The following is a 27,389-nucleotide window of genomic DNA, read 5'->3' on the forward strand; positions in this document are numbered from 1 at the left end:
ACGCAATCGTCTCCCTCCCTGTGTGGGTCACGTGGTGGGCTTTGACCAATTGGGAGAGGGAATGTAGTGTTGCCAGGTCCGCGTATTGTAAGCGAGTGGTAGTGTGTGTAAGTAGCGTGTTGAATGGCATTTTTTCTGTGCTTGTTTTCATAGACGTGGCAACAAATTAGGCGGGGGTGTCGGTGCTTGTGGCGTGTTTGTGTTTATTATTGATATTGATATTGTTTGCGAGTGTGGACGGGAGCCGGCTTTAGTGGCAGTGCGATGACAGTTTTTACGCGGCTGGTGTTGAGTGTGACCGTGCGGCGCGACATGAGGAGATAGGGAACGAACAACGCGGAGGGTAAGTGTGTGACGTGTTAGTGTGTTGTTGCAGTGTGTGTTGCAGCGTGTTGCAGCGTGTCAGTGACGTAGTAGCTGGTGACTTTCTTTTCGTGGTGGGCACACCTTTTCAAATGTATAATAGATATGAGAATACTGTAGATAGATAGATAGACAGACAGACAGACAGACAGACAGACAGGCAGGCAGGCAGGCAGGCAGGCAGGCAGGCAGACAGACAGACAGACAGACAGACAGACAGACAGACAGACAGACAGACAGACAGACAGACAGACAGACAGACAGACAGACCCTATTTACCCTCTTCTATGCAACACATCTGCATACACAACCTTCTCTTTTGAAAATGTCAGGCTGTCCTTACATTTCTGTTTGTTGCTGTTTTGAATCAGAGTAGGCCATAAGAAGAGTGTTACTCACAATCTTTCACAAAGTAGTGATTAGCAATATACTCTATAGTTTAATTTAAGTAAATTTGTGAACATAGTCATCTGCTGATTGACTACAATCACCGAATGAGATGTATCGAAGTGCCTGGTTGCCTGTGTGTGCGTATGTGCGTGCATGCGTGTGTGTGTGTGTGTGTGTGTGTGTGTGTGTGTGTGTGTGTGTGTGTGTGTGTGTGTGTGTGTGTGTGTGTGTGTGTGTGTGTGTGTGTGTGTGTGTGTGTGTGTGTGTGTGTGTGTGTGTGTGTGTATGAAATTGAGAGTGTGAATGAATGGGTGAATGTTGCACTCATTGTAAAGTGCTTTGGATAAATTCTCTATTGATCTGCATGCAATTATGTGGGCATTGATCGTTTGAAACTAAACCTTATCATACGATGCATATGCTTCAGCATGACAGTAGTGTTCAGGCTTGCCTGTAGCAAGTGCAATGATGGAATCCCATAAGCAACTGCTTCACCAAGAATGATTGCTGACAGACAAGAGCTCTGTATGGCTCTCTACAGTGTGAAGACTGTGTAATTCTATTTTTAACGCAGGAGAATCCGGCGGACAGTCTGTCAAATCCATCACATCACAGACACAATGCAAAGTGTTCTCATATTCTATGCTGGCACGAGAGCCTTTAATCCATACGCCTGCAGCAGCACATTGCTTGCAAGTTTCTCCACACCAATAACGCACACAACACTCTTCATGCCACTTCTGTTAGCAACATGAGATTACAGGGCATTTCCAGTGGTGGATGAAGTACTCTGTTACAAGCAAAAGGCCTGCATTACAGTTTTTTAATAACAGTAAATAAATTGTCATCAAGATACCTAAAGTATAAAAAGCTAAGCTATTATGCAGAATGCCCCATTCAAAAAATCTGATCATCTGATCTGATCATTTGTGATGCCACGTCTTCTGCTATAGTGAGATGAGATTTCAGGTTATATTGATATTTATTTTATTGGTAGGTAGTAGAAATGTCCAAAACCGTTCCTCTTTTATTGTTATTTAAAACATTTTAAAATAGTGAAAATAAACACGTCAGAGCTTGTAGATCAGCTATTTTCGCAGAGTTTTGTGTGACACCCATATGATGAAGTAGGCCCAGGGCATTCATTTTGAAGGTTTATAATATAAACCTTCAAAATGAAGGTGAGGATATGAAGATGGGTGTCACTGTTGGGATATGAGGATATGAAGATAGGTGTCACTGTTGGGTACCCAACAGTGACACCCATCTTCATATCCTCACTCATTTTAAAATGGTACAATTTTTGTCTACTCTGTCTGTGTCCAAGGAGGGCTTGGACAGTTCAGAAAACCCATCTAGAAAACAAAAAAGATTATCTGGGCATTTTTATAAATGCGTCAATTTGCACGCTAACTTTCCAGGAATAGAACGCCTGTGGTTTCTATTAGCTTGGATTCCCCGTCGATGATGTCACCAGTAGGGTTTCTGAACTGTCCACAGCCCTCCTCTGAGACACAGATGAGAATTGTACCATATTATAATGAGCATTAGTGAAGACCAATTACGGTATGAAGATACGGTAGGTTGTAAATGGTCATCCTTTAACCACTTAAATACCACCAACTGTCACAGGACAGGAAATAAATAAATAATAAATACATTTAAAACCCAAGACACATTTAAGACACAAGTTCTCTGCCCGACAGCAACGATATTTAACTTGCTTCTATACAGCTCGAAAATACAACGTTGTACCTGCATTTCTATGCGGACCTAAGGGATGCCATCACTAGCTCTATCAATATGCAGCAGTAGCTACAGCAGCATGAAGCGTCGGTACCTGCATATATAACGCATTAACGTGTATTTGATGGACTGATTTGGAACACATTACAATGAAAAGCCATACTGCATATGGAATCACATGCATGATGACATGAAAAGGCCTCCAACTGTGCATCTTTTTTTAGATTCTCTTATACAGTACAAGGACTTGTCATCAATCATAAAGCTCCATTTCAGCATAAATAATAAACAACATTATATCTATTATATCTATTATCTATAGAGCTCAACCGATATAATTTTGGCTGTTTATTTGACAAAATAAATAAATAAAATCAGTAGAAAGTTCTGTCCATTATATGTCATTGGCTGCTTGCTAATCACTTAGGACTTCCAAGTGTAGATTGGGGATCCCAGAGATAGGTGTAAAACATTGTCTCAAATGGGGGGGCCGTGGCCAAATGCATATCAAACTGTGGGTCCCTGAAATGGAGTAAAAAAGGGTTAAGAACCAGTGATCTACATGCATTCAATGTATTATGAATGACATGCATCCCAGACACAGAGAGATGCTGCATGGGAGTACAGTATTACATGGTGGGGGTTTCACTATGCATGTCATTTACTGTATACCGTACGTTTCAGGTTATCACACGGGGTCCTCAGGGACAGAATACTGTAGATGGATTTTCCATGTTGAAAGAGAAAGGCACATGAGTCACATACAGCACAGCCAGTGTATAAGCTCTGCTGAGGGGACACCGGTCTCGTCTACCCTCGAATTCTAATTCTCATGATAAGATATGATCAGATAAAACCTTTATAGGAAACTGAGTTGCCAAGGACAGTTAAAAAACACATACAGTTGTACTGTAGTGTAGAGATCCATGATGAACATCGCAGTCAAGGCAACATAGTCAGTAAGTAAAAAAATAAATACTAAAATATGCACATACAATATACATTAAACAACACTATACACCCTCAGCAGTGCCTGAACTGCTCGTTTAATAACAATTAGTTTGAGCGAGCTGAGCAGCTGAGCAACCATAACCATATATATATATATATATATATATATATATATATATATATATATATATATATATATATATATATATATTTAATGAAAACAGTAAATGAAGAATCATGGCCCGGCCCCTCACGTATTAGGAGGCCAGTATCAGTTACCAGAAAAAAGATGGATTTTCGATGAATCTATCATGGTTAAAATGGAGTTTGACGTTACAATGGGTTTGTGTAGGAAGGGGGGAGAGCTAAAATGAATATCAAATATCTAAATACTGAATCGAGCAACCTAAAATCTGCCTGGGTTGATCACATAAGCCTGAGTAGAAATATCCCTTGAAAGCACTACTTCGTCATACAAGAGTGTCGCACAAAAGTAGGCTAGTGAAAATAGCCAATCTACAAGCTCACAGCGGTCAATATATTTCTAAAAATGAAGGAATTTGATCACACCTTGCTATTCATTATACCACAGTAAACCATGTTTTCTATCAGTGGATGTATTATTTTTGATGATGAGATCCGCAGCCTCATAATTCAGACAGCGATATTGCAAAGGACTAATAACGGGTGAATGGCGCTTGTCTAAGCGCATCACATTTACTCCATTTCCCCTCCGGAGCTTGTGGCTTGTAGCTGTTTTCACTGCAGGCTCATTTCTGTGGACCACATCTGAAATAGACCTGTCAGACTGGCTTACTGAGAACATGGCCACTTCGCAACTTGTGAGCTTGTAGATCGGTTATATTTGCTGCACGACACTAGCGTAGGTAAATATTTGTTAAACGTATACTGTAGGCGTGGCTGATTTGTGAGAACCTTCGCCTATAATGACATGCCCAAAATAGGGATGCTATAGCTTTAAAGGTGCTTTGTTCAAATTGATGTTAAATATATTCTAATCAATGAGGGTTCTCCCCATCTCTCCAGCCCTTAATCTTAAGTGAATAGAAAATTAATTTTCAGGTTGGGATACCTAATGTTATCCAATCAGGAGGGAGAACTTGTGCAAGATACAGGATCAAGTACATTGGAAAACAGGAACTGGAACACTATAAAACATCACACCTGTGTGGGGGTCCCCAGGGGTCCCCGGGGGGTCCCTGGAACATCCAGAACCCCAGGAATGTGGCCAGGGGGCCGGGCCATTTCCGGCGAGCCGCCCCGCGCCCGAAACGGTTGAGAAATGACAGTTACCTGAAAACCAACCAATCTATTTTCGTGCTCGGACAGACCCAGGCAGCCAGGGACGGACCCAGGGACCTAGCCAGGGACGGACCCAGGGACCCAGCCAGCCAGGGACGGACCCAGGGACCCAGGGACACACATAACAAATGACAGAGTTACCTGAAAACCAACCATGCTATTTTCATGCTCGGACAGACTCAGGCAGCCAGGGACGGACCCAGGGACCCAGGGACACACATAGCTCTGTAATGGAGTGGTTGCACCACTCAAAGAATTTAAGCTGAGAAATGGGTTCTCACTTCTTAGTCTGACCAATAAATATCACTTACAGCACCTTTTAATGTGGATAATATGGCAGCAATCTCTTCTGATGGCGTTTCATATTTCTAACGACTAGGCATAATTCCCAGCCCCAAAAATGTTCCACTTAAGCCCGTCTTGCATATGCTCAATTTCATGCGTGCTGCTGTCCTTGATATGTCCCTCAAGGCCGGGATGTGTGAGGAACGACAAACGGTTTGATGAGTTAAACTGGCAGTCAGCGTCTCTTCAAGGACGCAGGTGCAGATGCCTAATTTATTCATCGAAAATAGCAGATCTACAAGCTATTTTCGGTGCGTGACACCGTCGTGAGATGAAATATAAATCAGGCTTTACTTTGGTGTGTACTTGAGTACAATTTTGAGGTACTTTTACCTTACTTGAGTATTTAAAAAACATTACATACAGTATATCAGAGGCAAATATTGTACTTTTTACTCTACTACAATTAACTTTAACATTTTTTTTATATATATAATTTTTATCCCACGAATTTGCAACCCATTTTTGAGTGGTGTAAACCACTCCTACAACTGGCTTTGTTGTGCAGAAAAAATGAGCATGGTTGCTATGTTCACCCTGTTCACCCGGGTGTGATTTCATACAACTGGCTTTGTTTGTGCAGAAAAAATGAGCATGGTTGCTATGTTCACCCTGTTCACCCGGGTGTGATTTCATTACGTCAGACATGATTTCATTACGTCAGACGGGCTAAGACCTTACACCACTCAGTTCACACGGGTGTGATTTTTTTATCTAATGATCACTTCCAGTTAGTAAATCATAATGGATGGCACTCTCTGTGTGTCAGGAGCCACATGATGAGTTCAATAGTAAGGAAACAACTGCGCTATCACTGCTCCAGCCGATAAGACCAACTTTGAAGCTGGTCTTCAACTCTTTGTGGAAGATTGCGCCCTGATTGCACCACACCGCAGCTCATTTTAATACGCCATTAGTAGGCGCAATATTATTTGAGGTCAATTAAATTAAGTCTCCTAGCTCACATCTGTATGCAAATTACCTCCTGCACATAATTATTCATTAAAACTCTGAAGTCTGACTGGGGAGGGAGTCTGGGAGATCTAATGATCATTACAATGTCCTGATGTGAAAGAAAATAGCTCAGAATAAGAAGAAAGAAAGTTATTATGTATATGGGAAATCAAAAGCTTGAAAGGAAAGTTGGAAATATTTGATGTGGTGTTATAATTTAACTTTGCTCCTTCTTGGAACGATGCAAGTTGGAAATTAATGCCCCACCCAGTTATTATGTCTGTGTCCCTTTTATGTCCATATATGGAGTTATTTGTCAGGCATGCCCAAATATGGAGTCTATGCAGATGTCAGAACATATTGTGATGTCAGAACAGGCCAGCTTCATATATGGAGATCTAGGGGTGATCAGGTGTGATCAATTGGCTAATTTGGGCCTTGTCCAGAGCCTGGGCAGGGGCCCTGTGCAGAGCCTGGGCAGGGGCCCTGTGCAGAGCCTGGGCAGGGGCCCTGTGCAGAGCCTGGGCAGGGGCCTTGTCCAGAGCCTGGGCAGGGGCCCTGTCCAGAGCCTGGGCAGGGGCCCTGTGCAGAGCCTGGGCAGGGGCCCTGCCCAGAGCCTGGGCAGGGGCCTTGTCCAGAGCCTGGGCAGGGGCCCTGTCCAGAGCCTGGGCAGGGGCCCTGTGCAGAGCCTGGGCAGGGGCCCTGCCCAGAGCCTGGGCAGGGGCCTTGTCCAGAGCCTGGGCAGGGGCCTTGTCCAGAGCCTGGGCAGGGGCCCTGTCCAGAGCCTGGGCAGGGGCTTTTGTGCTGGTTCTAGAGTTACGTGCATTACAGCCGTACAAACGTACGAACGTACAGATAGAGACGTGGTGCATTTATAGATAGATAGATAGATAGATAGATAGATAGATAGATAGATAGATAGATAGATAGATAGATAGATAGATAGATAGATAGATAGATAGATAGATAGATAGATAGATAGATAGATAGATAGATGTTGATATGGCACACAATCAACAACATGGCACTTCATGTAAAAAAGGTTGCAGACCCTGAAGGAATGCGGGATTGTCCGGAGGGGAGAGACACTTCGGACCATACAATCATGGAGCACATGCAGTATGCATGAAGAAGGTCATATTTTGACACCACAAAATGGATTGACAGCAACGGTTAATAATTCTCCTGGGAGGAAATTACTGGGATGGGGAAAGCAATGGGAATTGTAATGTAACAGGATTTACTGTGGAAAGGTACGGTCACAATTAGATCCACAGGGATGTGTGTTTGGTTGGGGAGCCCAAGGAACGCCTGAGGGGGGAATTACTTACACTACTTACACACATAGAACCTGGGAAATATTGTGATAATTGCCATAATACTGTATTATTGCAGTGACCGTTTCATCATGGTCTTATTTCATGAATGTATTTATAAATTAATTATGTAGCAGTTAATGTATTCATACATTCATTTACATTTAGTAGCAAATTACTCTTTCCACTTTTTATTTCTATTTTGCGTTATGCCAATCTACTGACTTACCTGCCAGTGAGGATCTCACACCGGGAGGAGCGACGCCTCCGCGTTGGTCCTGAGTCGGACCAACGTGTTGTCAAAATAGTGCACCGTCTGATCTGAATAATGACGCTGACCCCTCTGCCCCAGCCCATAGGAGTATATGTGCAGTGCACAAATATCACCTTCCGCGGAATCCCCGCCCCGGCTTTCCTCCTCTGTACACGGGTCAACTATATTCGTATGGATGCACTACGGTGGATTTGAACCATATTTGAATCTACATAAGACCTTAGGCTGATTATACAAAATAATGCATTCTCATCCTTTCAAGATTTTTCAAAAATGTTCAAAAATAAGCTTGCAGCGTGGCACAAAGTGATATCTGCTATTTTAACAATAGACACTAAAATCTAAGATGACACAAATGTTTTACCAGTTTTAATGGGCTAAACCACATATTATTCCACAAATAAATATTTTCCCTGGTCTTGTGAGCCTTGAAGTGAGGTTTCATAACGTTCTTGTAGAATTGAATTGAACTCAGGGATATAACAAAATACATGTCCAAGAATCTTATCTGTATGCAACTGTTGCTGTTGTCATCATGTGGTAGGATGTGTCACAGTCAGTGGAGGGATTTTGTGGCACTTGCTGCTGGTGCAGTGAGTGTTTGACAGGAGGATAAACAGATAGTATGAGATTTGAGATGAGAGGTGCATGGAGGTGCACGCGCCCAATGCGTCTGACGGACAGTAGGTCTCTGCTTGAGTGGATACGGGTCAGATAGCAGTGGCGGTTTGAAATACGATTCACACCTGATTTCTAAATGTGTGTCTCAGTGTAGACCAGCAGTTCTGTGGGCAGTGGACCGCGAGGATATTACAAGTGGGCCCTCAAATAATTGGCAAAACACTAAGATTTTAACAATGAACATTCATATGTTATCAAAGATAATGTAAAAAAATGCTTTCTGTAAAACATTGAAAATTGAGTTTTAATTGTTATACCGTTGAATAGGTACTGATCCAAGCAGAAATATAATCGATTGATTGAATTCATCATTAAAATAAACATGCACTGAAAATGCATGTAGCCCACCCATCTGAATACTTAACACGGCACGCTCGCTGAAAATAGCCAATCTCCAAGGCCACAGCATGTATTGTAAGCTTGCAAGATCTGCTATTTTCGGTGAGCAACAACAGAGCATATAAGTTACTCACAAATACAAAAGAAACAAATCAGATTGGCCTGCAGTCTGAACGGAGAAGACTTGAGAGAGAAGCTTGAGAGACTGACATACCGTCACTGTTGGGTGGAAACCAACCGCCCAAAACCAACCGCCCAAAACCGTACTGCAAAAGGAAGGGTTACCTTTTTTATTATTGCGAAGGCAGTGATTGCGAACGCAGTGAGCATTTACTATGAGACCCAGCAGATCATGTCTGTCTGTGTGTCTGTCACGCTGTAACACCACCCGCCCACCACCAGAGGGCGCAGCTGTATCGCACACAAAAACACACACACACGTGCACACACACACACACACACACACACACACACACACACACACACACACACACACACAACTTAACTTAAAAAAAACTTAACTTAAAAAAAACTTAACTTAAAAAAAACTTTAAAAGAAAAAACTTTAAAAAAAACTTAACTTAAAAAAAACTTTAAAAAAAACTTAACTTAAAAAAAAACTTAAAGAAAACACTTAAAAAAAATTAACTTAAAAAATCTTTAAAAAAAATCTTAAAAAAACAAAAAAAAGAGAACTTAAAAAAAAACCTTAAAAAAGTACGTAATTTATTCTAATTGTTGTTATTGCAATTTACGAGCTGCGTTCGCTTCCCGCGTTCGCGTGTCTTACTTGTTATAAAAAATAATATAGTGAAAATCACAATGCATCTCATCACGATGCGTTGTGACTGAGCTTATAGATCTATTTTCACTACTTTTGTGAGACACTGTAGTATGAGGGCATTCATTTACGGGAAAAAAAATATGAAATATGGAGATTCAAGGTTTCTGCATGACAGCATCAAGATGCTGTAGGATCACATGATGGGTTATTCTGATTGAAACGATTCATACGGGAGGGAATGTATTGTTTCAGGGCATTTCATCACTATTTGCAGGTTTTGTTGATGCACAGCAGTAACGAACGGTACAAGCTTACCAAAAATATATATTTTTAGGTGTCTAGCCAGATAGCCAGTATAAGAACGTCTGCAAGACGTGTCTGTGTCCACAGCACAAACTGTTGGACCAATCAGCCCCATGACATTTCTTGTGCACATTGCCAGCAGCTCACAGAAATACCTCCACTAAGTAGTTTTCTTATTATGTTAATTATACTTTTTAATTTTATAATGGAATTCAAGGCTGCTCTGATCGGGTTGAAACCACATTTGAAGTTATGCATCATAGATATGTCATAAACAACTGTCATCATAGATGATTGATGCTAGGCTCGTGTCCAAGATTCACACTGGAGTCTAAGTGGATTACTTAAAGATGGAGTGCCACAATTTTTGTATTTTCCCAGTTTTGCATGTGTCTATGAGGTGACAGTACTTCATTAGACACCCTGGAGTCGTTTTTATGTGCAATGATATATTCACTTTGTATTTAGGGTTTCTTCCTGGAGGCTGAACCCTTGACAGTCAAACGGGCCAATGAAATAAACAGTAAAATAGTCACATCACACTATCAGCCCCTCCCCTTTTATCATACAACTACAGCTGTGGGTGCGGCTTAAGTTCAGGTGGATCACCACCCACCAGGCAAACCAGGCATACTTAATGAACTGGTGGGCGTGCCCACATAAAAACAACATTTTAACAAATACTGTACACTTTTTTGAAAAAATTATACCTCCTTATATAACAATAAGACCTGATGATTATGTTTTAGGGTGGAAAAAAACCGTGGCACTCCATCTTTACGTTTTTGTTTAAAAAAAAATGGTAATTCAGCACATGCAATATGTCGTTCTATAAGCTAGCTTTGGACTCTAAAGTACCATATCTTTCTCCAGGTGGCCAACCTCCTCCGCCTGTTCCAGATCCCTCAGATCAGCTACGCCTCCACCAGTGCTAAGCTCAGCGATAAGACACGCTATGACTACTTTGCTCGCACCGTGCCTCCAGACTTCTACCAGGCCAAGGCCATGGCTGAGATCCTGGTCTACTACAACTGGACCTATGTGTCGACTGTAGCATCAGAGGGTGACTATGGTGAGACCGGAATCGATGCTTTCCAACAGGAGGCCCGCACTCGCCAGATCTGTATCGCCACTTCGGCCAAGGTGAGTCAAGTCACCAGTGTTGCATTAATTTATATTTGGAATATATTACTTATTACCATTTTTACTTTACATATTACTGTCTGAGCAAGAGTAATATATTAATATTACTTTACTTATTACTTGCTCAAATTGAACAATATTTAGTATTATTATTATAAATTAATATATTGCGTAGATAGACCTACCCCATCCTACTCAGCTATATGCACAGTTAACACAGGAGTTAATGTATTCCTTACATTCATGGAAGCCAATAATTTGATGACGATAGAAAATAAGTAATTATTTAACTCCTGCACACACACACACACACACACACACACACACACACACACACACACACACACACACACACACACACACACACACACACACACACACACACACACACACTGTATACACACACACACACACACACACACACACACACACACTGTATACACACACACACTGTAGACAGTGTACACGCACGCACACACGCACACACACACACACACACACACACACACACACACACACACACACACACACACACACACACACACACACACACACACACACACACACACACACACACACACACACACACTTTAAAATAACTTGCCTGGTAGGCTATGCTTCATCTTGTAGGCTATGCTTCATCACAGTTTGCTGTCCATAGCATCTTAAAATGCACTGTTTTCAGCATATCCACATCTCTCTCTTGCTAAACTAGCAACAGAGTTAGAGATCTGTCTCTCTGCACAAGTAGCAGACTCTAGCAGCTGCAAGCAATGTTATTTAACGACCAATTTATGCTCCTACGTACAAGACAACAGTGTTGTGTGACGCGTCCCGACTCCCAAATAAATATAATGCCATATGCCATGATGCCACTGCACAGCAAATTCAAGCCTGGACTATTTTTCATCGCACAATGGTGTTGTGCAGATAACATTATGTGATGTACAAGACCACAAGTGACACCTGTGCAAGACGTGTTGTCAGCTTGTAGATCAGCTCTGAGCCTCTGACAGTCACACGTGGCAAGACAAAGCGCAAAGAAATCAGGCAACAGTCTGCATCTCTCTCTCTCTCTCTCTCTCTCAGTGTAAGTGTGAGTGCGTGCGTGTGTGTGTGTGAGTGGCGTGCGTGTGTGCGTGTGTGCGTGCGTGCGTGCGTGCGTGCGTGCGTGCATGCGTGCGTGCCAAGGAGGTATGTGTGGCTGCTGTGAGTCCTGTGACTGTCTGGCTGCGGCTATAATGCGCTTTGTGGATGGATAAAAAGTTTGGTCGGTAACACGGAAAGTAATGCTGTAACGCTGAAAGATTTTTTTATCTTTTTTATATATTACAGATTTCTTTTAAAGTAATGTGTTATATTTAACCCATTATGGGCGGGAACCCCTTTTGGTGTTAGCATTATGTTATGCTTTAGCTATTGAAAAATAGCAGATCTACAAGCTCATAGCGCGCTACTTTTCTACCTTTCTTTGGGCAGAACGGTTGAGAATGAGATAGACAGGTAACAGGAAGAGAAGGACTAAGTAGTTACATGCAGCAAAGGTTGTGGGGCTTGGGTTTCGAACCCACGATACGCCGTCAGGCTGTATTCCGAGCCTATACTGTAGCCTATGTTTTATGCACTTTCACGACTAGGCCCTGGCCCCTCAGGTAAACAGAGAACCTAGCATCTGTCTAAACAACATGCACATTCTTAACACTGTGGAATGAATCTATTTAGGGGAAAACGTGGGCAAAAAGTTAAAATAATTTCTGTATTTCAAGGTGAGCCGCTCTATGAACCGGCAGGGATATGAGAACGTGATCCGCTCGCTGCAGCAGAAGTCCAACGCCAAGGTGGTCATCCTGTTCACGCGCAGCGAGGACGCGCGTGAGCTCCTGGTGGCTGCCACCCGAATGAACGTTACCTTCACCTGGGTGGCGAGCGATGGCTGGGGGGCGCAGGAGAGCATGGTGAAGGGCAGCGAGACTGCAGCCAACGGGGCCTTCACCATCGAGCTGGCCTCCTATCCCATCAGGGAGTTTGAGGACTACTTCACCAAACTGAATCCGTACACCAACACAAGAAACCCGTGGTTCAAGGAGTTCTGGGAGCACCGGTTTGGCTGCAGGTATGCTGCAACGCTTTTAAAAACCCTTTTTGTTGTTTTTTTGGAACCCCGGCCTGTTTCTGTTTTATTTTTACTTCTTTTGTTTTAATTGTGTTCAAAGGTCCTATTATGTGGTGTTTTCCTTTTTTTGCTTTGCCTCTGGAATACGTTTTCCTGTTAAGGAGATAGGTGTTTAACTTCTATTGTTCTCTCTCTCTCTCTCTTCCTTTAATATGTGCTTAAAGGTATATTCAGTGATTTGACTTAATCTAAATATCACTTATTTTTTCTTTTTTTCTGGATAATCCTCCCTACTATAGAGTGTGCTGACCATATAAGGAGTTCCTCCCTGTCCCCAGTGAGCCCCTGGGGTCAAAAAACCCTAGTTTCAGTTTTGGTGGCGGGTGGCAAAGCCTTCATCCAATCAGGATGAGAGAGGCCTTCCTCCAATCATGATCGAGTGGGGGCGGGCCTTGGTGCACATGCTGTTGGCCTGTTGCACTTTCCCCCACTGTAGAGCGTGCATGTGCACATTTTGTTACCGGGGCGGACTGGGTGGTTTTCCAAATCACTCAAATCACTGAATGCTCCTTTAATGTATTATTCTCAACATCCTGCTCCAAATGGACCCTTATGGGTCTATAACTAACTCTGACCCTTGCAGGTCCATTTGGTTGCCTTTGTACATTCTCAGAGTTAGGGGGGGGGGGGGTGAAAACGTTTCAGAACCACTGCTATACAACAAATGTGCCTTGCCTTGCAGTCTGGAGGAGCATGGGTGCAGTGAACACAGCCTGCGGGACGGCGTCTTTGAGCAGGAGTCTAAGATCATGTTCGTGGTGAACGCGGTATATGCCATGGCGTACGGCCTGCACAACATGAGGCAGGCCGTGTGCTCCAACACGTCCGGAGTGTGTGACGCCATGAAGCCTGGCAACGGAAAGAGATTCTACAAGGAGTTCATACTGAAGACCAAGTTTGAAGGTGAGACAAGAAATGAAAGCAAACATTAGGCCAGCTGTGCATCACATGTCACATGACACTTTGTGAGCTTGTAGATCTGCTATTTATTGTACGACGAACAGTAGTAGCCAGGAGGACATCAATAGTTTTCATCTTGATTCTGCTTCTGTCAACGTTGCTCTCTTGCTTCATCCCAGCTCCATTCAGACCTGGCGACACAGACGACATGGTCCGATTCGACGCCCACGGCGACAGCATCGGTCGCTACAACATCTTCCACTACCACAAAGAAGACGGCAAGTACATGTACAAGAAGGTGGGCTACTGGGCCCAGAACCTCACCTTGAACACCAGCCTGGTGCACTGGCCGGAGCTGCAGCCGCCCACCTCGCAGTGCAGTGACCCCTGCAGAAAGAACGAGATAAAGAGCATGCAGCCCGGAGACGTGTGCTGCTGGATCTGCATCCCCTGCCAGCCGTTCCAGTACCTGCAGGTAGGCCTATATACAATAAGCTCTATATGCACAGCAGCCATATTGCAAAGAAATTGAGCCTCTTCATAACTTCCTTCACAAGTTCACAGGTCTTACCAATTAAGGCTCTGTTCCATTCTGGTCAAACAGAGTCAGGGTGTTGATATTGTGCATGTCGGCTCTCTGGAAAGACTCTGCTACACCAGTGAGTCTCATGTTGTCCAGGGACCCTCATGGTTCCTTGAGGGAGTTTCAAATGGCCCCTTGGGCTAACTTTCCAGGAAGAGAAAGGCTGTAGTTTCTATTAGTTCGGAATCCCCATCGATGATATTATTTGTAGGCAGGTTTCTGAACTGTCCACAGTCCACCAATGAGACGCAGAGTAGAAATGGTGGCATCTTCTAATGTGTATTAGTGAGGACCAATTATTGAAAATGGGTGATGTCTGATGTGCTCCTTTAATTTTCAACAAAGATGTCATGATTGTGACAACGCTACCTTGTAGGACGAGTTCACCTGCGCTGACTGTGGCTACGGCCAGTGGCCGCTGGCCAACCTGACAGACTGCTACGATCTGCCCGAGGAGTATATCCGCTGGGAGGACGCCTGGGCCGTCGGGCCTGTCACCATCTCCTGTCTGGGGATTCTGTGCACCCTCACCGTGATCGCCGTGTTTTTCAAGAACAACGACACGCCCGTAGTGAAGGTCAGAACTGCAGACACACTTTCACTTTTCCACCATAGTCTAAAGACCTCTTTAGACTCCCCCTATCACTCACCTCTCCACCTCACCACCTCCTCATGTCACTCTCCTCATAATGCTAGATTACTATGCAAATCTAGGCACTGCTATCTCATGAATTTTAGATAGCAGTTGTTCAGACAGATGCTAGGTTCATTGTTCACCTTGTTTACCATCCTTGTTTCCTCTATTATTGACCTTGTTGTTTGTTGACTAAAGTTCATGCTTAATACATAGGTACTTCCAATGTCGGACAGGCTTACAGTTTACAAACTATAGTTAGACATCTGGAGGTGCACAAATTCAAATGAAAAGGTTCTGAGACAGCTCATCCGAAATTCAGAATGATGCCAATTTGTAGTTGTATCACCTCCCATTCCGGATAAAAGTTCGGACGTCGGAAGGAATATGGACAGCGCTTTACTCTGCTTATTCCGATCTCGCATGTGTAAGTCACTGGATTAGAGTGTCTGCTAAATGCCTAAACTTCCTAAAGTGTGAATTGTGATTGTGAATTGCAGGCCAGCGGACGCGAGCTCTCCTACATCCTGCTGCTGGGCGTGTTGATGTGCTACAGCATGACGTTCATCTACATCATCAAGCCGTCCACGGCGGTGTGCACATTGCGTCGCCTCGGCCTGGGCGGGTCCTTCGCCGTGTGCTACTCGGCGCTGCTCACCAAGACCAATCGGATCGCTCGCATCTTCAGTGGCGTCAAGGACGGCGCCCAGCGGCCGCGCTTCATCAGCCCGGGATCCCAGGTGCAGTGGCGGATGAAATAAACAACTCTGTTACGTGTTACTATATTTTAAAAATTAATTTTTTTTTGAACATTCAGTAGTTCTCACACTCGGCCTCAGGTCTAAAAATGGGTTAAGTCAGTGGATGAGTACAGTTCACGAGTACTGTAAATATACTGAGTTACTTATACTATCCCGACACTGCTCCAGGTGGCCATCTGCACGGCTCTGATCTCCTGCCAGCTCTTGGTGACCATGGTGTGGCTCCTGGTTGAGACGCCGGGGGTCCGCAAGGAGGTGAACCCGGACAGGAGGGACGTGGTGACCCTCAAGTGCAACAGCAAGGACTCCAGCATGCTGCTGTCGCTCACCTACAACTGCATCCTCATCATCCTCTGCACCGTCTACGCCTTCAAGACCCGCAAGTGTCCCGAGAACTTCAACGAGGCCAAGTTCATCGGCTTTACCATGTACACCACCTGCATCATCTGGCTGGCCTTCCAGCCCATCTTCTACGTCACCGCTAGTGATTATAGAGTGAGTAACGGCGATGCTGTATAGTGGCAGTTCTCAAAGTTGGGGTCCAGGGCAGGCTAGTAATTTATGGAACCAAATGGACCCTTATAGGTCTGTCACTCTGAGAGTGTACAAATGAGTCCATTTGGTAACATCTGTACATTACTGCTCAAATGACTATTCCAGCACAATTATGAAGGAAAAAATGCCATCAGCACAGCATTATCACATAATGCAAAGCTAGTCTATAAATTACTTATCCCATGGGTGTTTACTATACACGTAAAGGAACTGGGAGTCATTTTCTAATTCTATTTGATCAGCCCTCTTATAAAACTCCTGAAACTTCCTTTCATGTGGCTTGCAGAATCTTTCAAGGCAAGACCAAATACCTTTGAATACATAAACCAATATACAGTATGCATAATATGCCCACTATTTCCACCCACTGTCCATCTGGGCTATGGAACTGAGGAGAAAACGTGGTTCCAGACAGACAGACAGACAGTTTTCTTATAGCAGGATAAAAAATATATATATTGCATTGAATTAAAATCTATTTAATAGGGATGATGCCGTTTAGCATAGTTTCAGTACACATAATTAAACTCATGTGCTGCAGCTATAGGGGTTTATAGCAATTGCAAATTTTCAACATGTTTTGGTTTCAGAAAACAATGTATTGTATTAGGAGGTCCAATGAGACATGTATGTGCAACTTATGCACACAATTTGCATGGCCGAATACATCTTAACCCATTTTGACCTGAGATCAGATTCTAAAAATGTCTTCTACATCCTGACAGTTTTCTGAAAAAGCTATGTTTCTATGTCAGTCGTTCTTCGATTTTTCAAAAATAGCAGACCTGATCTGCTATTTTTCAATAGCTAAAGCATAACATAATGCTAACAACAAAAGGGGTTCCCGCCCAAAATGGGTTAATTTGGGGGTCCTTGACATGAAAACATTTGTGAACCACAGCTATAAAACAACATTACAATAACGGGGAATAATACCTGGGCACTTCAGGAGATACTGGAACACTCTACTGGTCTGCATGTATTTTATTATTTTGCAGGAGTGACTGATGTTTCGACTTGCGTCCTCACCTCAGAGTCAAACAGGACTGTTCTACCTTCAACTGGCTGAAGTGCGCTGGACCTCTCTTTGTAACATTACAATCACGTTTAGCTGGCCTGCCCTAGTTGCTTATTTTGGGCTTGTTTTTATAGACCTGGTTGCTAGTTTCTCTCGCAAAATCTGGCAATACTGCTTGCAATCTCTGTTTCAAATAGATCCATGACCATATTGTAGACAATTAAGGGACATGATGATCTGATGTAGTCTTTGTAAAACGTTCTTCCTTGCTGCAGAGGATGCAAGGTTTCATGTGTTTATATGAAATGGACTATTAACGGTCTACTGTGTACATGTACTGTATGCAGCCTTTAGTCATTGATCACACAAAAATCACCACAAAGTAGCGTAGCGAGTTAGAATACATTGTTGTGGCGTGTTGAAAATGTGAAGGTGTCCGGTAGCAAAATAAAATAAGGCAAAACAATGGGCATATACTATACAACTGACAAAGGATATAAGTTGGGAGTACTAATGCTGCCTTGGGTTGACTTGAGTGAATAAGCTAGAGGCTACTGTGCCACACTACTTGGCCAGGGTGTACAACAAGGCCTTAGCTACACAGAATGCTAGACTCTACTCAGTGGTACTGTACCTCAGGCTCTTCGTGTCTGTAGTAGAAACAAGATGAACCTGATAGTAATAATCATCACCAGGGGCGTCATTTGGGCTCCCAGGGGATGGTGAACATCCAGCGTTTGCATTCAACCTCAAATTCAATCATTTTATGCACATTTTCTCAATTTCTTTGCAGATTAAACTGATTTAGATCAGTGCTGAGTACATCTCAATCCACTCACATTATAGTCACGTTTTCCTGGTCATTAGGCACTTTCAAGCTGGTGTCTCTATAAAGGGACATGTCATTATAGGTAAACATTTAGATTTTTCTTTTATTATTTTTGTTTATAGCTTGAGACCCAAAAGAGACATTTGGTGTATCTCAATATACAAGCTCATAACAAGTATTTTTTTTTTTTTTTTGGGATAATTTTTCTTTTTTTTTTAACTTTTTTTTACCCATAAAAATGTGTCCTCGACCCCAAAATCGAGTCCCAAACCACTGTTTGGGAAACAGTGATCTACAGGGCTTGAGAGTGCTTACTATTTTTTGCCACCCTCTAGTTTTTCTGACAGTGCCATATGAACAAATGTTTGTTGTGTTTCTGTCATAAAATGCCCAGTGAGTGTCAAAAAATAGCTCCCATAATGAAGGCTGCAGCATTCCCATAGACAATGTCACCATAATCCAAAACTGATAGGAACACTATGACAAGTAGATACTAGCTGTGAAATGCTCGTGAATACAAGCGGCCAAAAAGAGTTTTCTCAAACGGGTGGATGGCGTCCCCCTTAGGGATAGGGTGAGGAGTTCAGTCACGCGGGAGACGCCGGGAGAGACTCAGAGTAGAGCACTGCTCCTTCATGTGGAAATGAGCCAGTGAAGGTGGTTTGGGCATCTACTGTATAGTACGGAGCGTCTACCTATGGGGGAGGTCCTCTGGACATATGCTCATCTGAGGAAGCCCTGCAGGGACAGACCAGATGGGGGGGTATGGATGGATGGATGGATGGATGGATGGGTGGGTGGGTGGATGGATGGATGGATGGATGGATGGATGGATGGATGGATGGATGGATGGATGGATGGATGGATGGATGGATGGATGGATGGATGGATGGATGGACGGACTTTGTTTAGTGGGTCGGGCAGGCCCCATGTGGCTCAATGTGCTAATCCCCTCTAGCACACATTAGAAGGGACGATAGGTTCCAGCTTCCTCCTCATCCACCCGTTCACAACCACCTCTATTATTATCCTGTTTAAAGGCCAATACACATGCTCCTTCCAACGTTGGAAAATACGTCCGGTTCAGACAGGCTTTCCGAACTAGTTGGGAACGTCAGGACATCTGGGGACGTTCTAAGAGTGTCAATCAGAACGTCAGGACATCTGGGGACGTTCTTAGAGTGTCAATCAGAACGTCAGGACATCTGGGGACGTTCTAAGAGTGTCAATCAGAACGTCAGGACATCTGGGGACGTTCTAAGAGTGTCAATCGGAAGTTCTGAATGACGTCAAATTGTAGTTACAGTATATCATGTCACCTCCATTACTGAACAAATGTTCAGACACAGTACGACTCCAACTACAGAGCTGGTCGTAGTTGGAGTGCAGGAGTTCTATATTGAAGAGTTTTACTCATTGGTGTTTTCAGGCCTTCTCTCCCTTTTGTTTTTTGGATCGCTATTTCATCAAATATATGACAAAAAGTGCAATATGCTGTGTGGTTACATCATGTCAGCCTGATCTTCTTCATATCATTTAGCCTTCAGCTAGCAGTGTCATTTGGGGTGGATAGCAGTTGCTAGCCTCATGGCATACATACACATTTAAGCTGAAATTCTGTTATTTTATCCATTTTGTTCTCCACCTCTGGTTTTTGTCTGATTTGATATCACCACTGGGTGCATGTCAATCCAAGCCTGTCCATCTATGTGACGTATGTTATGGTCACACATGTTCTTGTCTGCAATCATTCATTCATTAATCACTTACAGTATACCTGTATGTCATTGTCATTATAGGTGAACATAAAAAGTTAAATATATTGAATTTAATTTAATAAGTATAGATGGTTCAAGGGTTACAAATCAAACCCTGGTGGTGTGAGATTAAAAGGCTAATGAATTACAAACAGTTTTTGTAGTGATTCCACTGACTGGCCATTTCCTAATGTGCATATTTAAACAAGCTTTCTGGGTGGTTTATGCATCGTGGCTACACATGGCATGTTTCTAAGTGATTTCACATCTAGCTGTGGGGGTCTGCAAACAGGAGACCCTGCCTGCATGGCCCCTGGACTGCAGGGCTGACCGGTGGCTGGGAGAGACTCACGGCCGCCTGCACGGCGTATGACCTCGGCAGTCAGCTCACATTAAGCGGCTGAAATATGACATTGCTGTCGGGCAGAAACCTTGTATCTCCATATTTGAATGAGAGCATCACGCATAAGTAGTGAACATAGATGATCTAAAAGATCTACACACAATTGTCCGTTTGTAGAGCTGCTATTTTCACTACTTAAACAAATACAAATAAAATAAAAAAAGAACAGGTTTGGACATACAAGGTTTCCACCTGACAGCAGCGATGACTAGGCTTTGACTTGGCCAGGACAGACAGCAGTGATTAGAGCCTAAACCTTGACCTTTATTTTGCCCTGTTATCCAAGAACATACAAGTACTGCAGTGTACATAATGTATGTAGGCCTACACTTGTAGTGTAACTAGTATAACACCAGTCAAATAAATATGCATGACCACTGGATACAAGGGCGTTTCTGCCGTTATCTTTTGTGAATGTTTCTGGTTGCTTGTGCATTTCAAGCATAAATGTTTGGAATTGCGCATTATAGGCTAAATAAAGAATATGGCACAACAAATGTGTCATCCTCATTTGAATTATAAGATCTACAGGCTGCAGCATGTCATTTATTTAAAATGAGCAATCCAGCAACGGTAATATTATATAATATAAGTAACCACTAACCAGGCAGTGAGTAAAAGTTATAACATCTGCCATATGAAATGTTGTGAACGATGTGTACTGAGAGGTTACTGATGGCACGGTGTGCACGGATCTGTACTCATAGACTTGTATTGAATAAGAATGCACACGGTGCATTTAACAGTGGTGCGTTTAACAGCGCGACCACTAATGCATAATTAATAGCCTACTTACTACCAGTAAGATGCCTGAGGGCGAGAAGGTCGTGCACGCATCCGCCTGGGTGACAGCAGACTGCTGGGCGAGTGCTGGCGTTTTGGCATGGGGGGTCAGATCAACATATGGAATGAATTCTGTACTGGCCATATATGGAGCGTGTCTTGAGTATACAGGGTTTGATGAGGTCCGATCAACATATGGAATGTCAGAACAGGTCAGCTCCATATATGGAGATCTAAGGGTTTGAGGTTTGAGGTCAGATGTAGAGTTGCTGGCCGGCTCCATATATGCATATCGATCCAGTCTTCTCCATGTATTGTATGGATATCCGGGGTTTGATGAAATCAGTGTCGTGGATTCATATCTCATATAGTCATATATGGAGACGGCCATTGAGTGTGTTACGAGGCGTGACGTGTTACGAGGCGTGGCGGATATATATTAATATATGTAGCTGGAGACCGGTGTTCGATTGCTGCTTTAAGGAGCTTAGAAAGAACTTTATTTATTTTTTCATACTGTGCATTGTGTGGTCAGCAGGGTTCATTTACCCGTACTAATTGTCCTACTTTAAATTAAAGGTCCTTCTACACTGGGAGCGCTAGGAATAAACACTCCCAGAGTAAACACACCCATCACACCCACTTTAGCTGCTCTTCACTGGTTACGTACAATATAATAGATTTTACTGATGAAAGCACTGAAGGCTCCCAGTTATATCTCAGACATGCTGACACCAGCATGTGCAGAGCCTTAGATCCTCTCTTGGTAATTCCCAAAGCCTGCCTAATTACAACGGGCGACCGGGCCTTTGCAGTCCGGGCGGGTACATGCTTTAGTTCCGACACTATTATTGGTCCGACAGACCGTCAACCTACCTAAAACGGTAACCTAACCATAACCGCAAGCACGGGAGCAGCGCATGTTCGAGCGGTAGTCCGACCGTTGTTCCCGCATGTCGGACTAATGCTCTGTCGGAATTACCATCGGATCCCATCCGGGCTCCTATAAACTTTGGAACACTCTACATGAGGACCTAAGACTTGTGAAATCAGTGTCATCCTTTAAATCACTTCTGAAAACTCACGCCTGTGTTAAGTCCTTTTCTTAACAAGTCTTCGCGCCATTTCAGTGTGGCGCGAAGTGTGTGTTTATTGTTTTATATAATGTTATTTTATTCACTGATCTTATGTTGTAGTTTTACATCTCTTGCCATGCTGCTCTTTTACCATATTCCGCAAAGCACTTAACTAATACATTCATTGTCATTTATCATTCTCAGGTGCAGACCACCACCATGTGTATCTCGGTCAGTCTCAGCGGGTCAGTGGTTCTGGGGTGCCTCTTCTCCCCCAAAGTCCACATCATCATGTTCCAGCCGCAGAAGAACGTCACCTCACTCAGGGCCGCAGGCAACCGCTTTGGCACCACAGTGTCGGCTGCTTCAGCTCCCAGCTCCAGCTACTCAAAAGGTAGCATGGGCCAGCCCGTGTGATTTCTGGTCTAGTGGGGTGGGTGCCGACACGAAAAAAAAGCAGTGGATCCTATTGGTTCGCGTGAATCTATTCTACATCCGAGCATAGACATGGCAACGCCCCCTGCCTCTGATTGGCCTACCGACACTACCCATCTTGCCCCCATGGTCTCACCAGACTGTCCTCCGAGAATGACAGCTTGGCACATGACAGGCTGCAGCCTTGTAACTAACTTGTAACTTTTATTTTTGTAGAAGAGGCAAACTAATATTGTTTATGCCGTTTGCTTTGATTGAATAATTGATTGAACATGTATGTTGTACTATGATTTGATTGGGTGTGTTGTGTTCTAAATAAAGTGTTGATTAATCTAATTATAGTAAACTAATACTATTATACTAAAAAAGATAAAGAATCAATGGAAAAGAGACGTTACAGTACAATAATGTTTCAAGTTTACACATACAAATACATTACACAATAATCAACACACTATATTTAGAACACAATCAATTATTCCATCAAAGCAAACGACATAAACAATATTAGTTTGCCTCTTCTACAAAAATAAAAGTTACTGTCACGAGTGCCAAGCTGTCATTCTCTTGTATTATATTGTACAGACTATCCAGCATGTATCTTCCACCTCGGAGGAAAGTCTGGTGCGGCCGGCAGTGTCGGTAGGCCAATCAGAGGCAGGCGGGGTGTTACCATGTCTATGCTCAGACGTAGAAAAGATTCACGCTATTGGTTCACCGATATGAGCGCCCGCCCTCGCCCCCTCCTCCCCAGACCCTCCCCTCCCCGATAGAAAACAGCGGAGTACACTGACGTCACCAAATTTGGAGCGACGCCCCTCTGCACTGTTTTAGCGAAATACAAGGAAGTGGGCTTCCTATGCCAGATCTTCCAATGCGTTTCCCCAGGCTTTTCTTTTTGAGACGAATGCAAACGAAAATAAAAGCCTGGGTACCGAGGCTACTCAAAAGGTAACTTCCACTTACTTATTTAAGTAAAAGTATCAATACTGCAACGCAGAAATGCTCTGTTACAAGTACATATCCGGTATTCAAAATGTACTTGAGTAAAAGTACCAAAGTACTCATGCAGAATGTCCCATTTCAGGTTTCAAATGTATCAAATTCATAAAAATCTTTTGAAAATAGCAGATCTACAAGATCGGCTATTTTCAAATGGCTGAAATGTATATAGAGCTGAAGTGGTTAATGTATGTTTTGTAATAATACAAATCTACAAAGTAACTAATGACTTAAGTTTTCAAATAATTGTAGTGAAGTAGAAGTATATTTGTTCCTGAGATGTACGTAGTGGAGTAGAAGTACTTTCAGTACTGTAGAAAACTACAGTACTGAAAACTGCTCACAGCCAGTCCATAATTGCAGTAATAGCTCTCCCCTATAATGGAATTCTACTTCCAATTATCACTACAATTGCATTTCTATAGCTTATATTAATGAATACAATGTTAAACTCTACCATTCAGCTGCCGTGTTAAGTGGTCAGATGGGTGGGCCGCATGTATTTTTAGAGCATGTTTATTTTATTGATCATTCAATCGATTGTGTTCTGGCTTGGATCAATGGAACTAACAGCATACTTACATTCCTATTTATCGGTATAACAAAGAAAACTACATTTTTCATGGCTTAAAAGAACATGCCATTTTTTATAATTTATTTGTTATATTAATGTTATATGATCGTCAAAATCCCAATTGACCAATTTGGGGGCCCATTTGCAACATCCTCACGGCTCACCAATGGTCCCTGACTCACAGGTTGAGAACTGTTGATAGTAGCCTAAAGGTGGTTGCACACTGGACGCGTGTTTCGGAAAACTGATGGAGAAACGCTGCTAAAAATCAGAAAAACGCTCTCTGTGTGCATGGACCTTAACTGTGATTTTGTTTGTGCAGGATCAGGATCAGGATCAGCCTCCAACTACGTGCCAGCGGTTTGTAACGGTCGCGAGGTGCTGGACTCCACCACATCTTCCTTGTGAACCAGATCCCGTTCCGTTTCCAAGCACAAGACAACATCATTCCTTCACAGTCATCCCTGCATCCAACAAGACTGCCCTCCGCAGTCACCCCCTCATCCCAGGGGTCACCACCATGCTGGCTTGACATGGCCATATTTGTTCAACTTTCATTCTTGCCACAGACATACAAAATGGGCGGGCAATAATATGACTAGAAACCATCAGCTGTAAAACATATGGCCTAAGTGAACGGTGACGGTCGGGTCACCCATTGGTTTCGACAGACCCGTTTTGAAGCCACTGTTTCTGCTAATTCAAATCCACCATCTTGGAACTTCCGATCTCGAAAAAGCAACCCTAAATGAATGCTGTTGGCTGGAAGGACAGCGGGGGCGGGTCTTCACTCATGGAGAGCCAGTAGAAGCCCTAGAAGCATACCATACTATATTATCAATTTTTAAATGAATGGGACCGCATTCCACAAAAGAATGCACATCATGGTAATTGATAGAAGACTTTAAACTATAACGACTGGAAGCATAATGTCGTATTTATTATGACAATGATTACTGAGGTAATAAGATCAAGTGTAAATTCCGGTCAAATCAACATTGCAAACAATGGTGTGGGAGTCTAGGGGGAGGGATGAATGAGAACGGCACTTCCTTATTGGCTTCATAATAAAATAAAAAACATTTGCAGCTTGCCAGAAACACATAGACCTAGTGGACTCCTAATGTCTCATTGTGTCTATGACAATGGGCTATACTGTATACACATTTTTAAATTTCTCCATTAATTAAATCAGTGTAGGCCTATACCTATTTTGACTGCATGGCAACTCAGCCACTGCAGTCAAAGACTATTCCGTGTTTGGGATTTTAATAATTGCGTCTTATCATCATAAGTCAGTCGGTGCTTTCATTGCATATTATAAGATCAGAAAGTAATAAAATAAATAAAAAAGTAAAAACTATTGTGGAGGGAGACCACCGTAAAATGCAAAAGGATATTTGCATTGGAGTTTTTGCCACCTTGGGAATGCTAGGACTTTTGTGTGGCGAAAAAATAATGAAAGGTTTGCCATGGACATGGAAAAGTCTTGTCATTTGTTTGTCTGTGTACAGAACAGACACATTGACGTCCCCTGCGACCCCGTCCAACGAGACTCAGCATTCATCTCTTGACTCATGAAACAAGACTGGCCGTGATAGTAAAAAAAAAGAAAACTGTTCCAGAAAACTAGCTACAGAGAGACAATTCTGTTTGTATTGACTGAATGTGGCAACAGTAGGCTGCTTGAAACTGTGAAATGATGTTGGTGTGACAGACACATGTGTGCCAACTGTAAAGCCTTTTTGTATAGATTGATCATTGCTGTGGTGTCCTTGGTTTACAGGTTTAGACGTGTTGAATGCACTGTGCCTTGTCATGAGGTCTCGTTAACTTGAGTGGTTGTGTAACAATCATTGTGTGATACATTTGATCTTGTCCTTACAGTGCTGTGAATAATATCCAAATGTTTCTTTAGATAACAGTTTAAATATATATATACATAATATCAAATAAATTGTCCCCTTTCCTTTTAAAAGGCAGTGATATCCAATTAATCATATTGTGATAACAAAACTAGACGACTACTTGATATAAAGGACAATGTTTTAATGTTTTAGACTATTGTGAAAGAGTTTGTGCTTGTAATTTATGTAAATAAAATGTTTGTTTTTTAATATTAAAACATGACATGGCATTTTGTTATTTAATTCATCCAAGAATTGTTTTTGTCCAATGTCATGTTATTTTTTAAATACATTTTGGCTCCATTTACACTAGCCGCCAAATCTAGCCTGAATCAGATCTGTGCCACATCCAAGATTGACATCCGATTTGTTTGTGTCTAAATGCAGACAGGTCACATGGAATCTGATTTTTACAAATGTGACTTGAGTCACATTTAGAGGTGGTTTCAAATCTGATTTGAGGAGATCTCAGTCTGAATGCAACCTGATCCCAGTTTTCATGCAAGATTTCATGCAACTTGTATGTGACTTGTTTGTGTTTAGGAAGAAGTCTGCACACTGTGTTTCAGCTCCCAGGATCATTTATTGTTTGTGTTTAGATTTACCGGTATATAAACAGCTCGGATTCCAATCTGGATGTGGCACATGTTCAGGCTGGATTTTGCTGCCAGTCTGAACACACACTTACAAATGCAGTGTGATGGTCAGGCCAAAAGATCAGATTTGAGAAATAAATCAGTTTTGATTCAGATTTGACTGGATGTGACTGCAGACTAAATGGGGCCTAAGTCTCACATGCAGCTTTGATGCTAACTACTTCACAGTATTAAAGTTACCTCGGAAAGACAACATTACAATATAGAAACAAGATATAATTGTATATTGCTGTCGGCAGATAAACCTTATAGGCCTATCTCCAAAAGTAGTGAAAATAGCAGATCTACAAGCTCACAACACATCACATAGATCTGACTATTTTCTTTTTTTTAACAACAATACAAAAGGAACAGTTTCCACGAGAGCCAAATTATGACATTTCAAATCACAGGAGAAAGAGCATGTTTGAATCTGGTTTAATAACTCAGAC

At 42.7% G+C, this 27,389-nt stretch overlaps 1 protein-coding gene across 1 annotated transcript; it reads left to right on the forward strand.

Moving 5' to 3' along the window:
• Positions 1–209: 209 nt before the first annotated feature.
• Positions 210–26,488, forward strand: grm2b (glutamate receptor, metabotropic 2b). Its single transcript, XM_079511343.1, has 10 exons — positions 210–343; positions 10,643–10,912; positions 12,679–13,025; positions 13,768–13,988; positions 14,165–14,460; positions 14,945–15,145; positions 15,703–15,942; positions 16,132–16,458; positions 22,589–22,778; positions 24,718–26,488. Exons 2-10 carry the CDS (start codon positions 10,775–10,777, stop codon positions 24,801–24,803), a joined length of 2,046 nt encoding a protein of 681 aa, XP_079367469.1. The 5' UTR covers positions 210–343; positions 10,643–10,774; the 3' UTR covers positions 24,804–26,488.
• Positions 26,489–27,389: the final 901 nt, after the last annotated feature.

The sequence above is a fragment of the Electrona antarctica genome (assembly GCF_951216825.1).
Source record: "Electrona antarctica genome assembly, chromosome: 9".
Taxonomy (NCBI): Eukaryota; Metazoa; Chordata; class Actinopteri; order Myctophiformes; family Myctophidae; genus Electrona; species Electrona antarctica.